The sequence below is a fragment of the Peromyscus maniculatus genome, chromosome 22 (genome assembly GCF_049852395.1).
Source record: "Peromyscus maniculatus bairdii isolate BWxNUB_F1_BW_parent chromosome 22, HU_Pman_BW_mat_3.1, whole genome shotgun sequence".
Lineage (NCBI taxonomy): Eukaryota > Metazoa > Chordata > Mammalia > Rodentia > Cricetidae > Peromyscus > Peromyscus maniculatus.
The window spans coordinates 17,661,116-17,673,536 of record NC_134873.1 but is presented as its reverse complement, the minus strand read 5'-3'; the positions used below and the strand labels follow the sequence as shown (position 1 = coordinate 17,673,536).

The following is a 12,421-nucleotide window of genomic DNA, read 5'->3' as shown; positions in this document are numbered from 1 at the left end:
AGTATATTCTGTCTATAGGGGCAGTACAATTAATATTCTTGGGAAGCCCACTAAAAAAGAAATAGTTAAATAAATATGGTGTGCATGCTTCATGAAGCACTATGCAATTTCTACAAGGATTTTAATTATAAAGAGCTCTGGCTTTTACATTGAGTACATGCTATGTGGCAGGTGCTAGCTGTAGACCAGCCTGGAGTCCTGGTGACATGCTATTATGATCAGGAATTCTGCTTTTGTTTTGTTTTTTTTCAAGACAAAGTTTCTCTGCATAGCCCTGGCCATCTTGGAACTCACTCTGTAGACCAGGCTGACTACGAACTCAGTGATCCACCTGCCTCTGCATCCCAAGTGCTGGGATTAAAAGCATGCACCACCACTGCCTGGCAGGAATTCTATTTTTTAATACACTTTTTATTTCATAGTACTCACAAAAGCTGTAATAGTAACCAAACCCCATTTACCATTTCTCCTCTATCCTTAGCATCTTTTTAAAATTTTACTTTATGTGTATAGATATTTTGTCTGCATGAATGTCTGTGTACCACATGTGTGCCCAAGAGAGTCAGAAGAGGGCATCAGATCCCCTGGAACTGGAGTTACAGGCAGTTGTGAGCCACCATGTGGGTGCTGGAACTCAGCCCAGGTCCTCTGCAAGAGCAGCCAGTGATCTTAACCACTGAGCCATCTCTCCAACCCCACTCTTTTGTTTTATTTTTGTTAGTTTGCTTGCTTTGGTTTTTGTTGTAGTTGTTGTTTGAGACAGGGTTTCTCTGTGTAACAGCTCTGGCTGTTCTGGAACTCAATCTGTAGACCAGGCTGGCCTCAAACAGAGATCCACCTGCCTCTGCATCCCAAGTGCTAGGATTAAAGGCAAGTGCCACCACTGCCCAACCCCAGCTCCACTCTAAACCTAAAGTTATAAAACTTTAGTACACTTATCAAGACCATGAGCTAAACCTTGGAGGTGGAGGCAGGGCTATCCAGATTCCAAGGTCATCCTTGGCTACACTGCAAATTCAAAGCCAGCTTTGAGCTACATAAACCCCATCTCAAAAAATAAAATAAAAGCATTACACATTTACTATTAACTAAACTTCAGCCTTCATTTGGATCTCATATTTTCCCACCAATGTTCAGGATCTAATGCATAGTACCATGTTGCTAGAGACTAAACCCAGAGTTCTCTAGTGCTCTACCACGAAGAAGGAGGGGGGAGGAGGAGGAAGAAGAAAAAAAAGGAGGAGGAGGAAGAAATGAGAAGGAAGAAAACGGAGGAGGAAGAAGAAGGAAGGAGGAAGGAAGAAGAAAGGAGAAGGAAGAAGAAAGGAGGAAGAAGGAAGAGAAAAGGAGAATAAAGAAGGAAGAAGGAAAAGAAGAAGAAAGAAGGAAGAAGGAAGGAGGAAGAAGAAAAAAGGAAGAAGGAAGAAGAGAGGAGGAGGAGAAGAATGAAGAAAGAAGAGGAGGAGGAAGAAATCCTTGAATTTGAGTCTCTGTGATGTTCTCTTTATGCTTAGACTGAAATTATGTGTGTATGGTGGTGTGGGAATGGAGAACACACAGCAGTGGCATGCTCTCCCTATTCCAGCATTCCAAGAGGGATCTGTTACCAGTATGTCCTGCTAGCTAGTCTCAAATACTTTGTAGGGGAGTGCATGCCACATTTCTCTACTGGAAGTTATTTTCTTTTGTTCATACTTTGCTTCTAAAAGTGGCCAATCTATAAATCTAACTCCTATTAGAGGTACGGGGCTGGCGTGATTAAGTTCCATCTCCTGGAGGAATACTGTAACACAACACATATTTGAGATTCTTAAGTAAGAAAGATTTGTCTCCCTCTCCCCACATTCTATTTGTTCACTTATATTTATTGGTATAGATTTGTGTATATTTCTTTTGTACTTTGTGTTCCGGCTCAATACTGCTGTTATTCATTTTGTTGCTCAAATTTTCCAGCTTTTGCTGTGAGAGCCCTGGCTTTGTTAGTGGCAGCTGCAGTCTAGGCCGGTGTTTCCAGGTTCTTGGCCTCTCATTCACCAGACTGAAATAAGGGGCTCACACAGATTTGCAAAGAAACACAAACTTTATTCAAGGCAAACTGATGGGACAGATTAGAAAGGAATATCCAGTCAGGATTGACAATGAGCCACAGGAATGGAGGTCCTCAAAGGCTCCAGTCACTGTTTGGGACTTCTTTTATAGGGTTCAAGAGAAGGGGAGTTGGGTTGCTAAGGGAGATAGTTTGGATGCCTCTACTTTGATTGACAGATTAAGTTAAATAACTATTTCTCTAGTGTGCATGCCCCATCCTATAATACATTTGATTTTAATCATATCCAAGCCCAATTATAAATATGTGTAAGATAGCAAATAGATTTCCCTAAAAGTTCACTTTGAAGACAAAGTTTACCTTATTGTGCATCTACCCTAAACCAATTCAGGCATATGTACTGAGAATACTTTTCAATAGACTCTGTCTATGTTTGATGATTGTTAAGGGGAGGAGGAACTTATTCTATAGTTCAGAGAGGGTGTGCATGCATCTCAGTGCAGGATAGGTGCATTATTTGGAGAGGAGCTGACACTTGTATTGTATGTGTGGGTAAATGTCTCAGATTTCAAGCACATTGTTAGCAGAGGGGTGTGTGCATAGCCCAAACCAAGTGGAGTCCCAGGTTGCCAAACTACCACCTATGCTTGCCTGCTTCATTCAGCAGTCTGGAGAACTCTGGGTTCTGAGAAGTGGGGTGAGGTATGAATTATATATCATTAAAAAATTAGAGCCAGTTAATTAATTAAAAAGAAGCACTGAATTTCTCCTGACATTCCCCAATACTCCTCCCCCACCTCACCCCATCCCCACACAGTAGTTATTTCTTCCAAGGCTATCTTGTGGTTAACTGCTGGCCTGAGCTGCCTCCTGGGTCTGGAATGGCACTTCCCACTTCAGGCGTCAGGCTGCAGGGGCCATGCCCAGTCCTAGTCCTTGCTCCCGGAGCTTCATTTTTCTCTCAGCAGTAAAAGAGAAAGGACAACATCTGCCATGTTGTCAGTTCATCAATTCACAGAAACATGAACGGACATCAAAGGAGAGTGGTCCTGGACCAGTGGGAGTCAGCAATGCTGCACACGAAACTTTGGGAGATGTTGTTTACTGTATCGGCTGCCTCAAGGTGGGACAAAATAAAAAGAGCTGAGTTTGGTGCTTTGGAATGGGGGAAGGCTGCCAATGACGTCCACTCTCCTGTCAGGAGAGGTGACAGACGCCAATGAAGCGCTCCAAGAAAATCCAGGGCTTGTCCACAGATCTTGTCATGAAGATGGTTGGCTGGTAAAGATGAGTGACCCTCTAGAGCTGGACGAATTAACAGTGAAGAGGCATATGAGCAATATGTGAAGTCCATGAGGAGTGACCATGGCACCTCCCACTTCCATCCCCAAATAAAAGTGGGAAGAAACCTGCGATAGCATGGTTGTCTTAAATAGAGAAGACTTGAAATAACTTTTAGCAATACCAATGGATAAATAAGAACTATTCTCAACAGTGCTACTGAAGAAAGTCCCCAACTCCCCAGTGGATGCAGATAAACATAATGTACATATTTTTTGTAAGACCTTAGACTAGAGGCTAAGCCCTGGTGTGCAGAATTCATGAGATTATCTATGGCTAAAAGTTATGAGGCAGGCTGGAGAGATGGCTCAGTGGTTTAGAGCACTGGCTACTCTTCCAGAGGTCCTGAGTTCAACTCCCAGCAACCACATGGAGGCTCACAACCATCTATAGTGGGATCTCTTCTGAAATAAAGGTGTACTCATATACATAAAATAAATAAATTTTAAAAAAATGCCAGGCGGAGGTGGTGCACACCTTTAATCCCAGCATTAGGGAAGCAGAGGCAGGAGGATCTCTGTGAGTTCAAGGCCAGCCTGGGCTACAGAGTGAGTTCAAGGAAAGGTGGGGGAGTTATGAGGCTGGGTTTGATGAGGAACCACCCTTTAATCCCAGCATTCCAACAGGCAGATCTCTGTTACTTTGAGGATAGTCTGGTTTACATAGCAAGAGTTATGTAGTGAGACCCTACCAAAAAAATAGTGACTTATTTCAGGATAACTATGTTCTCTCATATACTATTATAACTCACCCAGATCTATCCCTGAATCTTTGTTTTATTGTTTTGTCGAGACAGAGTTTCTCTTTGTAGCCCTGCCTATCCTCAAACTCACTCTGTAGACCAACCTGGCTTCGAACTCACAAGAGATCTGCCTGCCTCTGCCTCCCAAGTGCTGAGATGCGTGTGCCACCACTGCCCAGCTACTCTTGGGTCTTGGTCAAAAGACTTGATGTTTCTTCCCATTAGAAATGCCTGGGAGCACAGGGAAGTGTTGTACAATGTCAGATGAAGGACAGTACTGTCTTCATTTCACCTTGAGCTGCATTGGCTGCTGTTGTTTTCCACAGTGAAGCAGGGACCTTTGCAGCTTCGTGAAAAACAAACAAAACATTCATGAGAGAGAGAGAGAGAGGCGACGCACAGCGAACTCTGTTCTCAGCGGCGGCCATACTGTCAGGAGGATGTATTTCTTTCCCTTTTCCCACTTCTCCGAAGTGTTTTTGGGTTCTACAGACTGACCTGCAAAACTTTCCAGGTCCTTGACCCCTGCCAGGTTTATGTGATGGCCTCCCGCTTCTTAAAAGAAATGGTTTATCTTAGGCGTATAACTGTTTGCCGGCAGGTGTGATGTACCACTTGCATGCCTGGTGCCTAGAAGTCCAGAGGAGGACAACCGTCTGGAGGGACGGGTGGTGCTGAGCCACCTGATGTGGGTGCCGCGAACAGAACTTGGTCCTCGGTTGGGCCATCTCTCCAGGCGCCCTGCCACTGCCCCCTTTGAGATAGGGGAACACTCTTCGGGGAGGCCAGTTTGGAACTCACAGTGCAGCTCAGCCTGGCCTCCAAACTGCAGCGATCTTTCTGCCTCAGTCTCCTCAGTGCTGAGAGTGCACTTCCAGCTTAGCTGTCTTGCCCTTTCAGTCATCCGAAGGAAAAGCCTACGCCGAGGCAGCTCGAGCCTGGGGTTCATGGGCTCCACTTACGGGGTCGTAACCTCTAGGGCCTACGCCTATCTGCTTGGGGAAAAGGTGCTGCGTGTTCACCTCCAAGGACTTGCCTTTGCCTCAGACAGTCGAGTGTCTGCACGCAGAACCTGCTTCCCACCTCTGTCTCCCCTGGAGACGCCCCCAAGTCCCCAGGACCCGTCTCCATCCATCCCCACAGCCCCGACAAGGCCCGCCGCGATCCTATCCTGTGCGCATGCTCACACCCGAGTCTCCGATTGGTCGCCTAGGAGCGTGGGATGTTTTCCCAGGATGCTCTGCGCTGCTGTCATGGCTGCCCCCGTGTGCCTGTATCCTCACAGGGAACGCTAGTCCTGTGGGTGTCTGGACGGTGCCCGTGGCCACCAGACGCCGGCGACCCTGGCCCCTCCTCCTCCTTCTGCTTCCTCCTCCCCCGAGGGACCCTCGCGGGACCCCGAATTGGGTCCAGTGATGCCGGGGGTGACGTGGACTCCGGAGCGGGCGCTGCTGAGGGGCTTCTCCACGGAGGCGGAGCGGCGGCTGTGCACGCAGGAGGGGCGCTGTGGCTCAGGTGGGGGCTGTGAGGACGGGGATGCCGGCCCTGGGTACGGAGAGGGGGCAGGTGGGGGCTGTGAGGACGGGGATGCCGGCCCTGGGTACGGAGAGGGGGCAGGAGGGGCGCTGTGGCTCAGGTGGGAGCTGTGAGGACGGGGATGCCGGCCCTGGATACCGAGAGGGGGCAGGAGGGGCTGTGAGGACGGGGATGCCGGCCCTGGGTACGGAGAGGGGGCAGGAGGGGCGCTGTGAGGACGGGGATGCCGGCCCTGGGTACGGAGAGGGGGCAGGTGGGGGCTGTGAGGACGGGGATGCCGGCCCTGGGTACGGAGAGGGGGCAGGAGGGGGCAGTGTTGTTCGGTGGTCTGAGATCTGGTGGTCTGGGAAAGTTCCCGAGAGACAGACTTGAGCTGATTTTCTTCCTTTAGGACTGACAGGTAAGAGAGTTCGTCAGGAAAAAAAATTAATCGGGGTTGTGAAAGTATTGAGGCAGGTGTGAGCTGGGGAATATGAGGGAATCACGAGAGATCCTGTGTGTTTGGATTGGCCTCCTGGGGGAGAATATTGAAGGTCGGACCTCAGCAAAGGAAACTTTTCTGTGTCCGTTGGAATCTCTGTGAATTTCCCAAAGAAGGGTACTACGCCTATTATTATTACTATTACAACTACTACTACTACTACTATTTCTGTGTGACCTCCACTCTGCTGCTCGTAGTCATTGTAGGTATCCTGTAATTCTAGGAGGGGTGATGTTGGTAGAGTGAGAAGGATTTGCTCAAGACTTAGTGATTCCTGTATAGCCAGCATTCTGTTTATACCGTTTTGTATATTAAAATATCTATGTAATGGATTGTCATTTACACTTACATTCTGTTGGCTTGCGGTCCTGATTTTTTTTTAATTACAGATATTGGAGTTTTCTTAGACTTGCTGTTGGAAGGGAGCTATGAGGCCATGTTCTTACATTCAGTGACACGAAATATATTCAGCTCCACAAGGATGGCTGGAGAAAAGATTGACAGCTACCTGGAGAAGCAGATAGTAAATTTCCTGGATTGCTCTACGGATTTGGAAGACATTGGAAGGTAGAATTTTATTTGAAATTTCCACAGAGAAACACACTTGTGCAGAGGGCTGGAGAGATGGTTCAGTGATTGAGAGCACTTACTGCTGTTTCAGAGGACTCAGGTCCAATTTCCAGCACCCACATGGTGGCTCACAACTGTGCAACTCCAATTCCAGGGGATCCAACATCTTCTGACACCCATGGGTACCAGGCACATATGTAGCGCGCAAATGTACACCCAGGCAAACCACTCATATACATCAAATGAATAAGTAAATATTGGATACTTTTATGGCTCCTTGGCATCATAAAGGATCTGCTATTTAGCAGTTGTCCATAAACCTGAACTCACGATGTGTCAAGTAATCTCCGTGAGGTCTCTGGTCCAGATCTTCCAGAATGAGAAATGGAAGTAGTTCGGGATCAAAATGAGTTTTGTGTATGAGAATGACACATGCGTGGTAGTCACTGCTAATCTCCCCAGAGCTTAGGTTTGGTAAGTGCTAGCTATCAGCTTGTGTCATTTTGCTTCTTGTTGTTCCTCATTTTGTTTTGTTTTGGGGCAGAGTCTCACTATGTAGCCTTGTCCTGGAACTCACTATGGAGACCAGGCTGGCCTCAGACTCAGAGATCCACCTGCTTCTCTGCCTTTCAAGGGCTGGGATGAAAGGCACGTGCTTTAAAGGGGGCAGCTCATTTTTTTTAACGTGTAAATGTACCTTGAATCCTGCTATTTCTGGGTTACTGAAAGATGCTTACATTTCCATTTGCTGTGTCTCAGATTGTTATCTCTGAAGCGATCAGAGAACTCCATGTGTTTATCATGGGACCCTCAGTTTACCTTTCTTCAGTTAGGATGCCTGCATACTGATTAAATATAAGCCTTCTAGAGGCTTCTGTTTTATTGTCATATGTTGTTAACTTACTTCTTCTCATCCACCCATGATGTCTGTCTAGAATTGTTAACCATCTCCAAAATGTCTATAATATCATTCTACCCTGATGTTTACAGAACAGTTTCAGACAGTCGTCCGAAGAATAAGCCAGCTAATTCGTTAGGTTGTAAAGATAAATAAGACCTAACACAGATTCATAAATAGTTATAATTCTGTTTCATTTTTCTAATTTCCAGTAGTGTCATTCTTGATTTTGTTGTTGTTGTTTGTGATCGTGTTGTGTATTACACATTTGGCCAGGGGTTTGCAATAAACTCCAGGCTGGCCTCAAACACATAATCCTTTTGCCTTAGCTCCCCAAATTTGGGGGGATTACAGGGATACACCACCATGCCCAGCTCCAGCTCATTTTTGATTCTGGTTTTTTTTTTGTTGTTGTTGTTTTTTCCCTCTTTTGCCACTGGGGATTGAACTTCAGACTTCTCACATTCTACCATTAAGCTAACCCTAACCCTTTTCTCTACTTTTCATTGTGAAGCAGGGTCTTACTAAGCTGGCCAGGGCGGCTTTGAATGTGTGATCTTCTTGCCTCAGCCTCCTGAGCCGCTGGGACTGCAGGCTTCAGCACACGGCCTGACTTTGTGTCCGACTCTTCTTTGCTGGCTGATGTGTTTCTACTTTAGTAAAGTTCGCCTCGTGGTGTCCATTCGCATCCCTCCTCTTCCTTTCCCCACACATGCGCGCGCACGCGCAAATGCATTATTCATAGGTGCACCCGAGTTGTAGTTTGAAAAGAGGCACTTGGTATGACGTCTTTCAGGGTACACTCTGCAAGAGAATGTTTTGATGATGGGGAGATTCTGTGTCTTGTAGTCAGTATGGTAGCCACTTTTCATACTTGGCTATTGAGTACTTGAAATATGGAAATTGTGACTGGAGACTACATTTTAAGTTTAAGTTAAATTAGATTTACATCTGTGTTAACAATTTTTAAAAGATTTATCTATTTTTATTTTATATGTATGGGTGTATTTTGCCTATACCAGTGTGCTCCATGTGTATGCAGTGCATGTGGAAGCCAGAAGAGGGCAGCAGATCACCTGGAAATGAGTTACAGACAGTTGTTAGCAGCCATGTGGGTGCTGGGAATAGAACCTGGGTTCTCTGGAAGGGCAGCCAGTGCTGAGCCATCTCTACAGCTCTAGATTAAAGTCAATTTAAAAGCCACATGTGGCTAATGGATTTATTGGACATTGCAGATATAAATTGTACCAGATTAGGATAGTTTCAACTATTACTTGATGGGGGGTTTTTTGTTGTTTTTTTTTTTTTTTTTCCTTTTTGTTTTTTGTTTTTCCAGACAGAGTTTCTCTGTGTAGCTCTAGCTGTCCTAGAACTTACTCTGTAAACCAGGCTAGCCTTGAACTCGTAGAGATCTGCCTGCCTCTGCGTCCTGAGGGCTGGGAATTAAAGGTGTGTACCACCACTCCTGGCTAAAGGGAAACATTCAGTTGGGGCTGGCTTACAGTTAGTTCAGAGGTTTAGTCCATTATCGCCATGGCAGGAATGGCAGCATGCAGGCAGACATGGTGCTGGAGAAGTAGCTGAGAGGTCTACATCCTGATCCATAGACATCAGGAAGAGAGACACACTGGGACTGGCTTGGGCTTCTGAAACGTCAAAGCCCGCCCCCCAGTGACACACTTCTTTCAACAAGGCCACACCTACTCCAACAAGGCAACACCTCCTAATAGTGCCACTCCCTATGAGCCTATGGGAGCCATAGAAAAAGAAGAAGCCAAAGCATGTATTTGCCAATTATAAGATCTTATATACAAAATCTCATAAAGATTACACAAAAGCTGTTAGAACTAATTTAATTCAGCAAAGTAACAGTACAAATCTGTCTTAGGGTTTCTATTGCTGCGACAAAACACCATGACCAAAAAGCAAGTTGGTAGGGAAAGGGCTTATTAGGCTTTCACTTCAGCATTGCTATTGACCACTGAATGAAGTCAGGACAGGAATTCAAACATGGCAGGATCCTGGAGGCAGGTGCTGATGCAGAGGCCATGGAGGGGTGCTGCTTACTGACTTGTTTCCCATGGTTTGCTTGACCTGCTTTCTTATAGAACCCAGGACCAGCAGCCCAGGGATGGCAGCACTCACCATGGGCTGGGCCCTCCCCCATTGATCACTAAATGAGAAAATACCTTACAGCTGGATCTCATGGAGCTTTTCCTCAGCTAAGACCCCTTCCTCTGATGACTCTAGTTTGGGGCAAGTTGACACAGAACCATTCAGTACAAAGTCAGTTATGTCTCAGATACTAACAATATCCAGTTGTCCTGATTAGTTTTTTGTCAACTTGATAGGAGCTGGAGTCATTTGGAAGAGGAAACACCATGAGAAAATGCCCCCAAAGATTGGCCTGTAGGTAAGCCTGAGTGCCACTCATGGGCTGTTGGTCCTGGATGTAGTAAGGAAACAGGCAGAGCAATCCTTGGGGAGCAAGCCAATAAGCAGCATTCCTCTGTGGTCTCTGGTCAGGTTTTTCCTCCAGGTTCCTGCCTTAAGTTCCTGCCCTGACTCTTTTTGTGATGGACTGATCGGGACATGCAAGCTAACACAAACCTCCTCTCCCAAGTTGCTTTTGGTTGTGGTGTTTTCCTGCAGCAGGAGAAGCCCTAACTGAGACACCAGTCTAAGGAAGAAATTGTGCAATCAATTCCATTTAGAGTATATTCAGAAGGAGGAAAATATTTAGTAAATATTTAGCCAAAAAGACTTGTGTGATGAGAACTGTACTTAGAATTAGCAGATGGACTCAGTCGAAATGATTCTGGTTTTGTTTAACATCCAGAGCATCCGAATCAGGAGCCAGCCTCACACACACCTTCCTCTCTCCATCAGGACTGACGTTGACGTCATCAGTGTCACAGAATTTCTTCACAGCCTCTTTGCTCTGGTGCCTGTTGGCCTTGCCATCCCATCGGGCACACCTGACTTGTCGCCTGTCTCTTCAGGGCTGACTCAGTGGTCAGGGGACACGTGCTGACAGCACACTGGTCAGCCTTGTTGCTCCTGGAAATGCTCTTGAGAAGGTTTTTGAGCCACTTCAAGAGCCTCGGGGTCTTGGGCTGGGAGGTGGGTGACTAAGGGATCTTCTTTCGTGCTTGGTTGTGGACGCCGCTCAGCACTCACTGTCTTCTCTGTTTTCAGAGCCTTTGCTTGGGCTTTGGCCGTGGGAGGGCAGGAGCCCGTCTTCACTTTCAGCACGGTCTTTCAAAAGCTAGAATGTGATTTCGATTCATTCGGATGATTTTATTCTATTTCTCTGTCCCATGTTTATCACAATAAGCTACATCATCGTCATTTTTAAAGTCTCTTAAGCATCAGGCTTCCAGTGTTTATTTAGATTGTCTAATGATGCACTAAATGAAGCCCAAATGGACTACATATACGCCAAGTACTTTGTCTCCCAGAAAACAAGGAACGAGAGAGAATGCATAGAAAGTTCTTGAACCCTGAGGCAATAAAGGAAAACTGGAAGGAATTTTTATGACCACATTAAAGAAACATGTGACAAATACTTATAACAAATAAGAAAGGCAACAAGCTAATAATAGCTTTATGATATAAAGAGTTAACATCTCCTATAGGAATGAAGGGGAACTGAGTGTAGAATTCACGAGCACATTCAAGTAAGGATGAGAATGTAGTTCATGATAGTGACACATTTTAAAATCCTTGTTGTCAGAACAGAATATTCAGTGTGTACCAAGTTGTTAGCCAGACATTAGGTCCAAAAACTGAAGTTCTGCATCCACTAGCCAAAATAAGTTCAGATGGACAAAACATTTAAATTGGAATTCTAAACAGAATGATACTGTAGGTGAGTGTAGACGTGGGAATTAGGCAGCCTGAGCTTGTCCCGCCTCTCTCTGACTCACTGGCCATGTGGCCTTGGGCAGGTTAGTTAACCACTTCATGCCTCAGTTCATGAGACAAGGATGAAGCGGCAGCCGCCTCACAGGAGGGACGTTGTGAGGATCAAATGTGTTAGTACACGTGATGGGTGTGGCCTGGTGCCTGGTGCATGCAAGTGCATTTAAAAATAGCTGTCACTATTGTCAAGCAGGTAAAACTGTAAAAGCATTAAAGGAAAATTTGGTAGATATTTTTATGAGCTTGGGAGTGGGGGGAAGACTTATAATCATGACATCATAGAAGATGAAGAGATTTATCATTTAAAACTTCTACACACGGGGAAGTACTTCTGATCAGTGAGTGAAGTGTGGGGTCACCAACCATGGGGGGACAGGCTATGAGGGTGACATTGTTTTGTGACTTCCTGCACTGAAGCTAAGCCTGGCCAGGTGAGTGCCTGGGAAGAGCTTATTTGAATGTTTTACACTTTGTCTTGGTTCTTCTTAGAGCTGCTGTAACAAATTTCAACAAACTTGGTGTCTTCTGTGGAAGTTTCTTCTTGTCGTTGTAGTTCAGCTCTGGAATCCAGAAGTCCAGAATCAGAGTGTGAACTTGTCATGTTCCTGGGGATTCTGGGGAGAGGTCATTCTAGTTTCTAGTGGTCCTGGACCTTCCTCTTGTGGTACCGAGGCTCCAAACTCGGTCATGTCTGTATTCTCTCCTCGCTGTCTGAGTTTTCTCCTCTTACATGGAAGGAATCAATGACTTCCAGTCCTAGCTACTGGGCTGAGGGACCACCTTGGTCCATATGACCTCATCATCACTAATTATATCTACAAAGACCCTATTTCCCCCAAACACTCACATTCTGGGGCCCAGCGTGGACATGAATTTGGGAGA

General features: G+C 45.8%; 1 protein-coding gene across 3 annotated transcripts in view; it reads left to right on the top strand.

Annotated features, from left to right (window-relative positions):
• The window catches only part of LOC143270186 (putative Polycomb group protein ASXL2), a 342,260-nt gene that overhangs the window by 322,414 nt on the left and 7,425 nt on the right, over positions 1-12,421 (top strand). For 2 of the 3 annotated variants that reach the window (XM_076559139.1, XM_076559140.1), the window contains exon 7: positions 6,537-6,714. In XM_076559139.1, coding sequence (XP_076415254.1) covers positions 6,537-6,714 — 178 coding nt within the window. Of the gene's footprint in view, positions 1-6,536; positions 6,715-10,504; positions 12,073-12,421 lie in introns of those variants that run through there. The other variant, XM_076559138.1, reaches the window with a different exon arrangement.